We start from the raw sequence: 17,756 nt of genomic DNA, 5'->3' as shown, positions 1-17,756 counted from the left end.
AACCTTGTCCTCAACGGAAAAAGACCCCTTACCCCAGTCGTTCGACATTTTCAGATCTCACTTTTTATGGAACTAAACTATCCAGTATTGGAACAATATTTTAATTATGCGTCTTGTTAATAAACAATACTGGTTAACTCTCCCAATATAAAAAAAGAACATAGCAATAAATAACATTGACGGTTAGCGATATAGAAAATCCCAACATAGACACTTTCATGTAAAATGTTGCCAAAACGAGACCAAATTACAAATGTAGAGCCAAGCTTCTAATTCTACACGCCCTAACTCTACAAGGCCTAACTTAGCAAACTCTATACTTTAGTCAAAATATGTGGCTCGGCCATTTAACATAAGAGTAAGAGAAACATTTATCCACTGTTCATTACTTCTGTGTAATACAATAACTCTTGTAATAACGAAACGGATTCGGTAAAAATTGTTCTAATCCAGATTGAACTGGTTATAACTAGTTTTACTTCGAATAATTTTTATTTGCTGTAATTGATTGTTTATTAGTGAATCAATAAACGTTAAATTCAATCTATCTCCTCGTTGGAATGAAATGAAATTAACATACATATGGGATAACAATCAAGAGTTCCGCCTTTAAAGATATTACATCTACAAGGATAAGATCCCAGACCTAAATAAATATTTGTTTCAAGCGAGAATCAAACGACGAGTAACATTGGATAAGAGACTTCGCTTACAGATGCTTTATTACATATTAACAATTATTACATTTGTTTCATTTATAAAGGCACGAACATAATACAATGTAGATGTTAGAATAATTTGTAAAATTTCAAAATATTCATATTTCTTTTTATTAATTCGAAACGGATTGCTTTCGCTGAGGTAACATGGTTATTTTTATTACTACAAATATTTAACACGGTATTTTTAAAATGTTTTTTATTTTCATTTGGTGGAACTCGATATTATCTATGAATAGCTTGTTCACGAGGCTAGTCTCCACCAAATTAAAATAAAAGACATAATAAATATCTCGTTTTAAATACAAGATATTCTATGACAATACTCAATACTAATGTCTTGTTTTATTTTAAACGATTTATATTTTATTTACAGTGGTACATCGATTAGTTTATTTTTAACACCTTAATTATTCTTTGCACTTCACCTTTCTTTACTTGGTGGTTGAGGTTTGTGTCTGTCTGGGTAATAGTTAATGTTGTTTTGTTCAGGTTTGAAGGGTAAATGGGCTAATAAAACTACAAGCATAAAGGATATAACATTTTAGATACTAATTGGTAGCGCATTGGTGATTTTAAGATTAGACTATATTATGTGGCCTATTTCCGAATCCGCTGCAAATACTATTTTTTTAAATTTATTTTTGCTTTGTTTTTTTTTATGATCGACGAGCATATGGGCTACCTGATGGTGAATGGTCACCATCACCCATAGACAATGACGCTGGAAGAAATATTAACTATTCCCTACATCGTCAATGCGCCACCAACCTTGGGAACTAAGATGATATGTCTCTTGTGCCTGTAGTTACACTGGCTCACTCACCCTTCAAACCGGAACACAACGATACTGCGTTCTGTTGTTTATAATAAAGAAACCTTTAGAAACTATTTAACGCCTTACCAGTGATTTGAAAATGAATGTAAGAGTCTACTTGACTGTATTTTAAATGTTAGTTTTGTTTAGCAAATATAAACAACTACATAATTTTTGGCCTGATACTATCGATTTCGAAAATAGAACACTAAAGAAATACCACATAAAATGTTAAATAATTAATGTATGTTAAGTAATAATAAAATTAAGTTAATGCAATCACTACAAAGGTACAATTTCTATACACGAATCTAATCTTATTTATATAATAAATTTTAGTATTACGTAATAATTAAACTTTCAAGCGGTTTTGATAGTGTTCACGTATAACCACATATACTGACAATTATCGGACTAAAATCAGATATAAAAAAAGAAACATTTATATAATATAAATATACTTTTGTGATAACATTGCTTAAAATAAAAACATTTTAATCAATATTTTTATATAACGCTGGAACCTCTTGAAATGAACGCCCATTAAATCATCCCTCAAGTGAAAAAATACGCTACCCCTAAGACGCCAAGTTATTTATAGCTTATTGGTTATTATAAACGAAAAATACAGCGGCTTTATCCGTTTGTCAACATTGCGAATCGTTCGGAAATGTACCATTAATTTTTTCATAAGCTTAATTAATTTAGGCAAGCGTAACTTGAAATTTACAACTGTTTATAACAATTCGAAATATGCACTTCGAATCGATGGTAACTTTATTTTTGGATGATACTAAATTTAATTTAATCTTGTGGACTGTTTAGTTTTATTGTATTAAAAAATATATTTTATTTTATGATTCTATTTCAAATATTTGTAACAATAATAAAATAAAATAAAATTTATTTTAGATTTGTAACATCTGTTGGTGCGTTTTAAGTAGGTATAACACATATAATAGAGATATTGATCGAGTATACACCAACAATAACAGCTCCAAAATTTCCCACTGCTGGGCTAAGGGCTGGGCCACCTCGGCTCTAGATCATCGAGTATACGAATTATATTTTTTTTTGCGATACACGTATCAAAGTTGCATATCATTACGAGTCATTAGTCAACGTTTCATAAGTGAGATACAAAGGTCTTTATTAGAATTTTTACAGAATCGCACTGCTGTTCGAATTATAATTGAAGAATGAAGATAAACAAGCGTTAGCTTTAGGCTACACAGTTTCTCATAGCACTCACACAACACTACTGTCAGTTCGTGATAAGCATATAAACTTAAAATTTAAAAAGTTATAAGCGAAAACGTGAGAAAATTCAAAATTTAAAATAAACATGGTTATTTTTATTATTAAAGTTATTAATTTCGGAATATTTCCACCGAATAAAAATTAAAAACATGGTAAATATTCCAAAATTAATAACTTTAATAATAAAATTCAAATTTTTGATAAGGTGTCAATTCGATGTCAATTTTTGTTTCGTTGGCTTTTCTCCTCGTGTGATTGGAAAAGAGTTTATGAGCATGTAGCGTATACTATACTATACTTCATTAATATGTACAATAATTTGAAATTTTTGTACATGTTAATGAAGTTTATTAGACTTACAAAACTTTAACTTTTTTATAAAAAAATAATTCCAAAATGAGAACATAAAAAAACCATTTGATATACGTATATTTTATATAATATTATAATACGTCGGCTTAATTTACCCTCTTAAATTAAGTATGAAACTTAACTTTAAGTGAGTAAATTATAAGGAAAAATCACTGATTTATATATTTCAAACTTTGAAATAAAGGCAAACTTCAATACAAAATTTAATCACTTATAAACATAACCAATATTATGCAATTTTCGATAAAAAACCTCTTCCCCATATAACCTTCGTAGAAGACGATTTTTTCAGAAATCTTTCTTTGCACTCACCTACTTTCAAAAAGAAAATTCACTACAAAATTTTATCTAGTTAGACCAACCGATTTTTTGTAGAATTTTATGCGCTGTTTTACAGTCAGTCATTTTAAAATTTTATTGAATAGACCAATTATCATTTATCAGAAACCAAAACCCATATTTCCAGCTCGCTGAGTAATCTGTGACGGCCTCACATTTTTAATAAGGCCGTATATTTTTTCATTGATTTGAACTGCGACCGGCTTGAAAGATGTACCCATTTATTTTCTAAGAAGTTAAATTTTTTGGTGAAGCTATTTCAACTAGAAGATATCGTGTTACCCTAAATTCGTATAATAACCATTTTGCATGCAAACATCATTGTACTATTTTCTAAATGTAGCAACAAAGACGATTCAAATGTATTATTTGATTCTATTGTAAAATCATAAAAAAAATTAAATGCTATCATTTGAAAAATATCTTCGAATAACGCGAAAAGAGGTTAATAAAAGTTATAAATCTCAACTAAATAGTAATCATTAATATATATCTGAGAAATCTTAAAATTCGGATGCGCAAGTGATAATGTTATTTTTCGACAACTTGCCTTCTTTTCGAGATATCGGTACTCAAGATTCGAAAAGTGACAATTTGTTTCCTACTTTCTAAAGATATAAGTATGAATGGATTAATTTCATAAGATATATTAGGCACCGTAGAAACTTTAGAATGCATATTATCTATATAAATTTGTAGTCTATTTTGAAATCACAAGCAAACACTGTAAATGTGCACTTCGATATTGGTTAAGAATAAAGCATCAAACAATCGAAGTTTATAAAACGGTAGGAATTAAAAAATTATACATATTTATTATTATATTTGTAGTAAGTAAGTCTACACTTAGCTGCTTGAAATAAGATACAACGAAATTCATCTTAAACATTCTACGCTTCCTTGAGTATTTACATTAAAATATTTCGGGACGAATTACGTTTTGTTATTGTTCCATTTCCGGTATCGGTTTGGCTAAAACAAAAGTCCTTATCTGATGAACGGAACCATTACACTGATCCATTAGGTATTGATGACTTCGTCAAATAATACTTAGTTACAAAAAAGGTTTTATATAATTATTTTAAATATCTGTGTGTATAAGGTATTATTTAAAAATCATAACAATTGCTCTAGTATATTGCAACTTTAATTCAAATTGAACAAATTCATTTTACTAAAATAAATATACGTTAGAAAAATTATATTAATATTATCGCTATTAACTTAATGTGTAATATCTTTAACATTTAGAATTTTAAGTATAGTACTTTTTAAAATGGTAATTCTTTGCGACAGGAAAAATTAATTCTAACACTTTTCAAGACAGCACAAAAATTTCAAAATAGTATAATTATTTACACCTACCCACTTTTTATGAGACAATTTATCTTCTCTTAGATAAGGCTTTGTCGTGTTGAGGAAAATTTGCTCTTAAAATTACTTTGAAAATGAGAAAGTTTATGAATAGCCGAAGTAATTTATTTTCGTTAAACGAAATTTCAAAATATTTTACCTAATTCGCTGCTGGTTTCCGCTTCTATGACCTGAGCGACCAGATCTCTTGCCCTCGTGTGTAGCCGCGTGAAATGAACCCTGGACCTCCCATGCCTGATCAAAGTTCGAGCATGTCTTAAATGTTTCACATCACTTTTAAATTCACAGTGCACTAAAGACGCGAAGTATATGAATATTAGTGTCCGCATCGTAAATAACACGTGCGAACGGCTCCAACGCCCGACTACTACTGACGGCAAAAGCGCCCGAAGTTTACCCCGACTTATTTTTCCCGTCTTGATTATTCGAAATTCAAATTAAATTTTATAATTCGTCATGTTTTTCTTTTGAGATATTACGTTCATAAATATGTCTTACACAATTTCGTAGACATTTAATACAGCCGTTTGTAATCACCGGCGTAATATAAGCGTGTAAACGGATGAGTATCTAAAATCGTTGAACCGTAAGCACAGATTAGTATCAATAATTTCCATCAAAAAACAATTACTGATCGTATTGTATTATGAACGTGCGTTAAACGTACGTTTTATTACCGTTATTGTTTTGTATTCCTTTATCAAAATACACAATGGTGTAGCGATAACCGGTATAAAACCAATACAGAAACATATTGATGAAATTTCATAAGAATAATTAATAACTTAACGTTATATGTGGCATAAATTGAATATTGCATTGCCTATAATATAAACAAATAATTACATAGAGCTTAAAATAGAGTAGTAAATAATTAACTTTGTGTCCAGATACCATATAATACAGTCCATTTGTATTCAGAATTACATAATAAACAAAAAACTGTATTAAATAAACGTTTGTTTAGATAAAATAAAGTAATTTACTTGGTTTACGACGATATTTGTAGTATGCAGGATGTATTCTAAATGTAAATATTGAATTACGTATTAATTCGTAGAACCTAATATAGAGTTTTCGTATGTAATGTTTAATTTTTTGGTAAATATTTGAATATTTTTATATATTATTTATTTTTATTAAAATATTAATCCAAAATTGAAAGTAGTATTAGTAACAAGACTAAAGTCAATACTTACTCTTTTCCAACATTGGAGATATAAAGATATACATACACGTAATATAAGTGTTATACTAAGATAGGTTATTTTTTCTGTAGACCTCCTTACTAGAGGATTTATTTTTTGTAAGTTTTGTACGAAAGTTCTTAAAGAAATATCACTCTTTTTGTTCATAATGTTCCATTCACTATAATCACATACGAGAATACATGTATGTAATAGATTAAATTGTATTTTCTCGTCAGAACTGAATTTTGTTTGTTTTATAAATTTCTAGTGTGGGGGACAGCCTTGTAGTTCCGACTTGTAGCCCTGGATGCCCTGCCCTAAATCCGGCCCTACCATTGTGTGAAACACAAGCTCATTCTTGCTTGAAACCGGAATACAGAAATTTAATTATTATCCATCGAGAAGAGCAGGTAAGGAATTCAGTAATTAGTCTTTTACAATATTTGAGATACAAAGTTTTTCAGGTAAATTTATATATTTTTTCTTGCAAGTTTTATGCCTTCTATGAAAGTTATATTTTAATTTATTCAAAGTGTATGCAGCGGCGAACTAATATTAGTCAACCTTTTAAAAGTTAAATATATATGATTTAAATATATAATAAATGTTAACTAATCATCTGCACTTAATTTGCCCTTGCTCTCCTGTTTTTTGAGAAGAATGCTTGAAATTTATCTCACAAAACGACCTCAAGGCTAATTTTTAAATATGAATATGCCAGATGTTCACCCAAGATGTGCATGACACTTTTCCTTTGCCGCAAATAAAAACAAATGCTTTTGTTTTGTAAATAATTTTATTATTCGTTTCAAGCCTTTCTTAAAATTCACGTGATGTAACTACTGGGTCTTTAATGCTTTACTTAAATGTAATAAATTAATGTTGATTGAATGTTGTTGAACAAAATATATATAGGTAGATCAAATAATAGTGAATAATTGAGCTGAGATGGCCCAGTGGTTAGAACGCGTGCATCTTAACCGATGATCGCGAGTTCAAATCCAGGCAAGCACCACTATATATATGTGCTTAATTTGTGTTTATAATTCATCTCGTGCTCGGCGGTGAAGGAAAACATCGTGAGGAAACCTGCATGTGTCTAATTTCATCGAAATTCTGCCACATGTGCATTCCACCAACCCGCATTTGAACAGCGTGGTGGAATATGTTCCAAACCCTCTCTTTAACGGAAGAGGAGGCCTTTCCTGGCAGTGGGAAATTTACGGGCTGTTACGAAATAATAGTCAGCAAAAATGAATTGTATATAAAATTGGAGTCCATAAAAATCATCTCTTATTTGGTTTTAGATGTAGTATGTTTTCTTCAAATAAATAAGACTAAGCCAAAAGTATATAATATAAAGAAAAAAACCAATGAAAAGAGATTTTCCCAAATCGTTTGATAAATGACAGAGTTAACAACCTTTAGAGAAGCCATATATTTTTTTAATCGGTTAAATTTACTAAATGTGGATTTACTACGCTTGAGTCTAAACTAAAAAAGTCTGGATAATGTAGCTGTCTCTTGTAATGAATAAAAATTACTACAAACTGCTTTTATCAAAATATTACTCTTAACTTTAGATTTTTTAAAAGACACTGGAATACAATGACCACTTTTTAAAAAACTGGATCACATTTGTCGCTATAATTAAAATACATTTTTTGGCTGCGAAGCGAGGCTAGGTTTTTTGACTCATGTCAAAAATACCTATATATAAATAATTTTTATTTGCCTTTTTGCTTTCTGGTTAGATTGCCTACACTACGCAGCAATACTTAGTATGAACCAGAACACAATATTCTGAATTGAAGGGTGAATGAGCCAGTGTAACTAAAATTACTAGATTAACTCTTAGTTCCCAAAACTCGTGGTATATTGTTGATGTGATGAAGCACCAATATTTATGGGCAATGGGGTCACCATTTATAGTCAAGTACTTCAATGCTGTGACCGCATATTTGTACATATGTTATGTAAAAATAATCACATTCCTGCCCATGTCAATTATATGTATATCAATTCGGTTTCTCTATGTAAAGCTTAAAGTGAGATTGGAAGGTATTTATACTCCAATTAATCATCAATAGCTGAGATAGCGCAGTGGTTAGAACGCGTGCATCTTAACCGATGATTGCGGGTTCAAATCCAGGCAAGCAGCACTATATATATGTGCTTAATTTGTGTTGCATATCGTGCTCGGCGGTAAAGGAAAACATCGTGAGGAAACCCGCATGTGTCTAATTTCATCCCAATTCTGCCTTATTCCAGCAGTGGGAAATTTACAGGCTGTTACTTTATTTTACTTTTTACTTTATGTTCACATTGGATTTGCCATTTGGATCATGACTATGGAAACAGATAGTGCTCTCGTGTTCGTGCAAACACTTGTACTATAACAATTATATACTATGCATAGTTTGTTAAGAACACATGAAGAAATAAGACATATTACTCAATACAAGATTACCTAAGCCTTGAATTACTTTTAGGCCGGTTAAATTCTATAAATTAAATTGTATTTCTCCGTTTGTCCGTATTTATCAGATACTAGTTATCACTCGCGGGTTCGCTCGCGTTTTGGGGGATTGGTTGTCATGTGTTAGGCAAGAAAAGCCTATGCCCTTCCTTGAACTTGAATTTGGCATCATACCAAATTTCATGAAATTTGGTGAAAGAACGACAAACAGTCAGACAGAGTTACTTTCATATTTATAATATTAGTATAGATTCTAACGCCAAATAACACTTATTATTTTAGTATACCTACCATTTCCTATTGCTATCACAGGGGATATGGCAATAAGAAGCGACAGAAGTGCCATTGTATACTAACGAATCAAATTAAAACACATCCGCCACATTCGCACACACACAACACACATACGCTCTACACCCTCACTTGTTAGTACTGCGTGGTAACCGGTAATTGAATTAAAACAAATTTTCCCAGAATACCAATACAATATTTCCAAAGTCGAGAGCCTATATATATTGCGGTGAACCAAACGTTAGCGCGATTCAGAATTGTGTTTCCCAACAAACTTTTAGCACAAATATGTATTAAATTTTTACGGTTTTACAGCCAATATGATTCTTAGTGGAATTTTCAACATGTTTTTGAATAACAAAATAAAATCGTATTTTCGATAGAATTCTATATATATATATAGATAACATGTCCTGACTGACTGATAATCTATTAAAGTAAGAACCATGAAACTTGGTGAGTAGGGTCTTTTTAGGGAAGGATTTTTTAAAATTCCACCCCTAAAGTGTTGAAATAGGGGTTATACGTTTTTTTAAGTCCATCATTTTTTATATTAGAAACACGAAACTTTATTAAAACAATATGGTGTACAAAGAGGTCTTACAAAAACATAATATTATAAACTAGTCTGTTAAATATTTTGTAATCAATTTACACCCGAGTAAAGTTGCGGGTAACAGCTAGTATAATAATGAATGAAGTTGTCAAACTTATGACCGTTATTGCAGGCAAACATATAAGTAATATAGAACAATGTAATAAGTTTGAAGTCATTGTTATCTATTTGACTGGAGGCTTTATGGCTCCTTTGATTTTCTTAATCGTATGAATCTTCGAATACTCAGTGAAAATCTGTTCAGTATTTTAAAGACCTACTTGGGAAAACTTATTTCAAACACTTATAACATTATTAACATATTCACAATTTTCTCGCCTTGCTTTTTCCAGGAAAAAATGATTAATTTTAAATCTTATTTGTAATCTTATTATCCTAATTTATCTTTTCATTTTAAAATAATATTCTCTTTCCTTTAATTCTTATTGTCTGATTCGTTTTTCGCCCAGAATTACAATTTAACAGGGACCGTTCCTGTTGGCCATCGTCCTTCGCGGCCTGCCCTGTAGATTAAGTCTAATATGCCTATTAATAGGATATTATATTAATGACTTAAGAGTAAAAAGCTGTTAGGAATAAATACATACACCAATTACTCTACGTACTCCAGCTGTGCAACTAAAAGCATACTCTAGTTTAACATAGTCTAATATATATCTTAATGTAATAGACACAGAAGTCATATTTCCGTACAGATGATAAGTCTTTAACCTAACCATCCACTCGTTGTAACTATTACTTACTACACAATACTTTTATATAAATTGAATTACAGTTATTTTATTTAAAGATTTAAGAAAGTTTTGGTGTTTTTCTGCGAGCTGTCTATTGCATACATAAAGTGTGTGTTTATTATTTTAAATCAATTAAAAACAGGACTTACCAATGATAAATCTTAATTCAGAGACGAATTTACAGCTTAAAAAAAATATATATATAAAAAACAGTTTTCTGAATCATACTAACATCTCTCTGCAGCCTGTTTTGCTGGGCTACGCAACAGTATTGTTAGTGAAATTACACTTCCCACTGATAGGAAATTTACAGGCTGTTATTTTACTTTTACAAGGAGAACATCAGCTTGGTAACATATTGTTTACATAATAAAAATGTATTTTAAAATTAAAGTAACACAGTGATCCAGTTGGAAAAAAAATATAAAAAGGTATATGTATATATTAAGCTTTAATATTTTGAAGAGGTGTTAAGTAAAAAGTACTTTAAAATACTATGCTATGCTGTAGACACGGTGGAAGATATGGCTAATCAACTTGAAAACGATGCCGGGCAATATAAAAATAAATACGCCGTGATCATTAAAAATATAACTATGATACGGAAGTTTTTACAAATTCGTACACAAACATAATATTAAAATTTACCCCTTTCAAATTTCTTAAGGGCGTAACGCTCTTAATGAACCAGGTATTATAGGTTTTAAGCCAACTGTCAAACCAAAATAAATCACTGTTAATTTAGTATTCATTCTTAGTAAAGTAAAGTAAAGTAACAACCTGCAAATTTCCCACTGCTGGGATAAAGCCTCCTCTTCCATTACGGAGAGGGTTGGAATATATCCCACCATGCTGTTCCACATTGTGGAATGCACATGTTGCAGAATTTCGATGAAATTAGACACATGCAAGTTTCCTCACGAAGTTTTGCTTCATCCCCGACCACGAATTAAGCACATGAATATTCAGTGGTGCTTCCTTGGTTTGATCCCACAATCATGATCATAAGTCAAGATGCACGCGTTCTAACCACTGGGCCATCTCATCTCTACTCTGTTGGTACTCATTGCTAAATTAATAGTTGGGTAATGTTTATGTTTGTTTTAACATTAATTCTGCATTGAAAGATTTTCTCGTGTCAAAACATCGTATGATTTATAAGTACAAATTATGCCAACTCTACAATACTAACTGTATTGTAGAGTCGGAGTTACATGAACATGTAAGTTATGAAACACTTTCCCAGGGTCTATATTTCTCGATTCAATGGTGTTTTCTATCTAGAGTTAACAGGTATATTCTACGCAAGCGTACTATATCGTAGGCTGTATAGATGCTTAGCATCAGGCAATACAATCGATTGCTGGTCTATTATAGATAATACAATATTAAGATATTTACTTAAATTTTGTAACGTATCCTGATATTCATAAATATATCTTATTAAATAATTATTCAATAATTAATTAAAAATAATATAAGTAAATATGTAAATCGATTGAGTGTATCGTCGCATTTTTTTTATTCTGTTCGTGTTACATAAACTGCGTTTAGGAATCCCTTATACTATAAAAAAAATTTATACTACGACCGCTCGACGGGCAAGTGCCGTACCGCAAGCGAATATACACGCGTCTGCTACTCATTGTACTCGGCTGAGTAACTTCGTAATTATTAAAATGCATATATTTGTAGCGTGATTAATAATTCTTGGAAATTTGAGTAAGATTCCTCCAAATCTGGGGCTACCTTAATTCCGGAATATTTACCACCTGCCGTTCAAATCGCGACAAAGCGGTAGCCGGATTACGGAAGTTTAAAATTAATTAATTAAAAGGGACTTCCAACCCCGTCCCAATAAATTCGTTTTAACAAAAGGGTAGGCATTTTTTATTGCTATGTTATTTAATACGTTATACAAAACAATATTGCATTTGGTTAACCAATAAAGCATAAGAAATGATGTGTTATTGTAACAAATATGAAATGGTATCTGCCCCAGATTAAAACCTTCAATCTTCTATAAAGACCTATATTTTGTTACCACTGATCTACTTATATTCCTGCAAACGATAATACTATTTTTTCTGTTTGATTTCAGCCACTGAAGGTAAGCCAAGAAATATTAACTAACCAACTACCTAGGATACTTTAAAGTGGGCAAATGCAAGCATTTATGCATTTGCCTTCTCTATTCCCGCCACTCTCATAACCATAAGGGATTACAAACAGACTAGATATACAAGATTTCAGGTGCCAAGAGCTTCACGCTCATTGCAAGACAGGAGTGTTAACACTTCCTGTCTTCGAAGATCCGAGTTTTGTATTGAGAAATTATCACCAAAAAGATCTTATAACATTCTACCAAATCCAACCTTGAGTTTGCACTAAAACATACAATTGTGTGCCTTATACTTAGTGCCCTTATACTTAGCCTTCAGACTAACGAGGCAGATCCATGAATACTAAAGTTAGGAACTTGTAGTTCTAAAATCGTTAATTTTATTAGAAACAATGAACTATAACAGTTAAATAGATTAAAACACGTCAGTAACTCTATTAGACTGAAGTTCCAGCATTCTTGCCTGCACTAATAATGACGTTGTAACATGAAGGCTATTTGAATTAATTACATTATAAAGTGCAAAAGTTTAACAACTTAAGCCATTCAACAATGGTACGAAGAAACATATACGAGTATGAGACACATAGTTGTTAATATAATGCCATTTATACTCACTCAAACCTTTGTCCGTATTACAAGGCTTACCCAAAACTACTGAGTTAAAATTACTATATAAGATTATTTCTCGTAATGCACTAATTTGCTAATCATAAATTCGGGACGGGTAGTTAATTATTAAAACATCTCCCCAAACTTAGGCCACATTACCAACGTATAACTGACTGACGTAAATTATTTATTGAAAACGCAGAAATGTTACCATATTGATAAATATTATCATCGGAAATCTCTAAGCTTTGCTATTAACGCGTCCCAACTCTGAAGTGAAATGAATTGATGGCTAGCAGGGAATAATGTTAAGTCACAAAATTTATGTATAAGGAGCCTTAAATGATTCCCATGTGAGTAACATATATTGTTGCAATAATAATTTAACATCAAGATAATAACGTATTGTATTCAATATTCATATATCCGAATCAAGTAGCGTTATGGCTGAGCTGCATCTACGGCGTAGCAATTAATGATAGTTCGTAGCCTGCTACGAGCTCGCACGTAGCATGAAATTTATTATGACAACATGACGTGTAGAACGGTGAACGGAATCGGATTCAATTAATTTTGTAGATTACGTTAATCTATAACTCGTCCTAATAATATAAATATTTTATATACTAATTTATTAAAAAATAATATATACGCATTACTTTATAGGAAATAGAAAAATAGTTCAAATTTGGAATTAAACGCATTATAGATTTCATAATCTTTTCTTATAATAGATAAACAATACACTAATAAATTACTTTTATCTATAAAATATAAAATAATACTTTTGCTTAGTGATATTGTACGGTTTAGCCTTTTCATTATCTGTTCGACTGCTGATATTGCGTGGGTAATATTAAAGATAAAATAAAACGAATATCAAGCAACCTCTGCATTTTAATACAGCCAAGCCTAACCAATAGTAATAATACATATTAAAACGCACGCCTAACGCCATTTTTTTATTATATTACGTTCGTTCAACCATCTTTTAATAAATCTGCGGTAGAAGAATATTCCGAATTGCAAAGTGTTGAGACAATTTTATTAATGGTAATTCTTTAAGTATTTTAAAGCGTACATTTTTATATATTAAAAAATAACTCATAAAATGAGAATTATGTATTACATAGTATAAAACAAAGTAGCTTGCCGCTGTCTGTCCTTTTGTATGCTTAGATATTTAAAATTACGTAACGGATTTTCATGTCGATTTTTTAATAGACAGAGAAATTTAATAGGAAGGTTTTTGTATATAATACACAAACAATAAGTTAACAAATACTAATAATCTTAGAAGTTTCTAATGTGATGACTTAAATAAACAAATTCTATAGTGTATTTAGTATCAATATTGCACCCGTGTGAAGCCGGGGCCGGTAGGTAGTCTATAATAAAAGAAATGACTTGTATAATAAACAACATTTTATTCATTTAGAGGATATTATAGAGCTCTAATAAAAATTGACAAATATTTCATGGGGTATTGTAAAAAAGGGCTATTATAAACATTTTTATTTTTGATTTAAATGTCAACCTATACCATACCTATGTCATAACCTGCTGCCTATGGTTAAAATTCTAGTGTAATTCTTGTCGTGTACTCGAATGGACATCTCATTGGAATCATTCGAATTTACTCCGAAATCGACCAAAATTTATTGGCTGTAGGTTTTTTATACTTCCCTTGTTGAAATTTGGTGACTCGATCAGTGAACCCGTGATATTATCCTTACTATAGTTTACTTACAAATAGAAGACCAAAAAAATATAAGAATCCATACGAAGTTAGTACTTATAACCTGAACTCTTAGACTTACAAATACCTAGTAGTGGTAACTATTGTGCCCTATATATTTTTTTCGAGCTGGGATGGCCCAGTGGTTAGATCGCGTCCATCTTAAACGATGATTGCGGGTTCATACCCAGACACTACTATATACATATACATATCTGCTTAATTTGTGTTTATAATTAATCTCGTGCTTGGCGGTGAAGGAAACATCGTGAGGAAACCTGCATGTGTTAAATTTCATCGAAATTCTGCCACATGTGCATTCCACCAACCCGCATTTGTTCCAATGCGGGTTGGTGGAACATAATTTCAAACCCTCTCCTTAATGAAAGAGGAGGCCTTATCCTAGCAGGGGGAAATTTACAGCCTGTTACTTTACTACTCTTTACTTTTACATTTGTTTTTTTTTCATATTTATACCAGCTGCTTAACACCGAATTAAAACTTAAAATTATATATGCTGAATATATCGAATATATAATATTAATAAGGAAGTTTTAAAGTTCGATATAACTTTTTACATTATGTTTTTACTGACCTCAAAAATTCTTTTAACCCGTTGAAATGATTGTAATTATTTTATTTAAACTCCTCTTCATACACATGCCACAGTACTATGTATTGTAATTGTATGAAATTCATTTTATGAAACGCTTATCTTCAACGAGTGTTTTTGCCTGCAAAAGTGTGGTTATTTTTGGGAACAAATTGAAATTATAGCAACGAATACGCCCAAACGTAAATATATCATTCAATGAACTGCTCACAGAGCAATCATGCTTCAGAAATATCATTCAGGCAAAAATTAAAATACTTTCCGAATTCGAGTAAATTTACTCGAATTGGGTAAAAGCAAAACCAACAAATTGAGATGCATTCTACCTGGCCAAAATGTACGGTTTTGAATTAGAAAATGAATACTTATTTCATGGCGATAAACACGCAGCATGCTTCTATATCAGTAGATTATTTTATTTATGTAGGTAAAAGTAACAGCCTGTAAATTTTCCGCTGCAGGAATAAGGCATCCTCTTCCTTTAAGGAATGGGGTTGGAACATATTCCACCACGCTGTTCCAATGGGGTTTGGTGGAATGCATATGTGGCAGAATTTCGATGAAATTAGACACTTGCAGGTTTCCTCACGATGTTTTCCTTCACCACCGAGCACGAGATGAATTTTAAACACAAATTAATGGTTTGAACCCGGAATCATCGGTTAAGATGCACGCGTTCTAATCACTGGACCATCTCAGCTCTTATGTAGGTAAGGGTCACACAATAATATTCTTTATACGTTGCCAATATATATTTTTCTATTCTTTTTATTTCACAGCTAACATGTATTTGCTCTGTAAATCAATGTTCGCTATTGTACTTTAAATTATTTCCCTATTTATTTCAAATCGCACACGGCGAAACGTGACTGGACTTTGTACCGTAGCGAAACTTTTAGATTACTATATGCCATGTACCATAACTATTCATTGGTTTTATAAATTTTGTTTGCAATTATAAATATATTTTCTTTCGTCTTGTAGCGGGTGACAGATCAAATAAGAAATTGTTAAATAATTAGATGATTATAAAAATGTTTACATTATTTATTATGTGTTTTAATCGAATCTGTAATCATAATAATATATACATTTAAATTATTTTTGAATTGTATTGATAACATTGATATTTAATAAGAGGATTTTTGAATTTTCTGTCCATTATTGTGAATCACGTGTCGAAGTGAGGCTTATATAAGTGATGGAAGCTCCTTATAGAAGTCGCCTTTTCGTGGACCAACGAGGTGTTAACATTTAAGCTGAGATATAACTTCGTGCTAAAATATTGTTATTGCTTGTTAAATCATTAATAATATGGAAAAATATGATTTGTTTATAATTTTAATTATCAAGATACAAAGTTAGTTTTAAGGTGGTTTGATGCAAATATTAAATAAAACAATGTTACGATTTATACAGATTCTCTAATGGTTAAAGAAATATTAATTGTTGTCCCTTTAATCTTTCATCGTTTTATACCCTTAAAATATTATAAATAAATAAAAAATCTAACACGGAAATATTTTTTTAAATTGCATGTATGTTTTCATTACCACATGTATATAAATATACGTCCAAAAAATATGTATTCTAAATTTAAAAAGTCAAACTGCTCTGGGGGATTTGTGTATCATCATTTTTTTTTAAACTGAAAAAAGCAGTGGTAAAATTTAAAATTACTTATTTACCATCGTGAATGTTGTAGATTATTAAAATATAATAAATTATCTATCAAAGATACATGCTTGAAAGATACAGAGGCTAAATTGAGATTGACCTTTGAGGAATCCTCAAAGGAGTTATGCAACTTTCCAAGGAACGTGAGGATAGCGCAGAAGATATAAAGAAAATAAAAACACTAAATTGAAGAGTGAGTTGGTTAGATTACTTGAAATAAGGCTTGGTTACAGTTTATCGAGATCAATTTCAGAAAATTGTGGATTTATTCAATGTGTGTACTAAATCATTTCAAAAGCCTTTGATTCGAAAGATGAATTTTAAACACTCTGCAAATCGAAATAATATGATTGATTTTAAAAACATTAAGTTATTTTTTTTTTTTTTTTTTTTTATGGAATAGGTGGCAAACGAGCAGGAGGCTCACCTGATGGAAAGTGACTACCACCGCCCATGGACATCTGCAACACCAGGGGGCTTGCAGGTGCGTTGCCGGCCTTTGAGAAAGGAGTAGGCTCTTTTCTTGAAGGTTTCCATGTCGTATCGGTTCGGAAAAACCGCCGGCGACAGCTGGTTCCACATAGTGGTTGTGCGAGGCAGAAAATGTCTAAGAAATCGCGCTGTTGTGGATTTTCGGATATCAAGATGGTGCGGGTGAAACTTAGAATTTTGACGAGATGTCCGAAGGTGAAATTCAGCAGCCGGGATTAATCCGAACAATTCCTCGGAACATTCCCCGTGAAAAATTCGGTAGAAGATGCAGAGTGATCCAACATCTCTACGCAAAGCCAAAGGATCAAGGA

General features: G+C 31.2%; 1 protein-coding gene across 1 annotated transcript in view; it reads right to left on the bottom strand.

Annotated features, from left to right (window-relative positions):
• Positions 1-5,230, bottom strand: part of LOC124532922 (probable G-protein coupled receptor 158) — a 213,419-nt gene extending 208,189 nt beyond the window's left edge. The window contains exon 1 of the mRNA XM_047108051.1: positions 5,021-5,230. Within this exon, the coding sequence (XP_046964007.1) occupies positions 5,021-5,210 (190 nt within the window). The 5' untranslated portion in view covers positions 5,211-5,230. The remainder of the gene's footprint in view (positions 1-5,020) is intronic.
• Positions 5,231-17,756: the final 12,526 nt, after the last annotated feature.

This window comes from Vanessa cardui, chromosome 1, assembly GCF_905220365.1.
Source record: "Vanessa cardui chromosome 1, ilVanCard2.1, whole genome shotgun sequence".
NCBI classification, from domain to species: Eukaryota; Metazoa; Arthropoda; class Insecta; order Lepidoptera; family Nymphalidae; genus Vanessa; species Vanessa cardui.
This window is presented reverse-complemented; position numbering and strand designations above follow the sequence as displayed.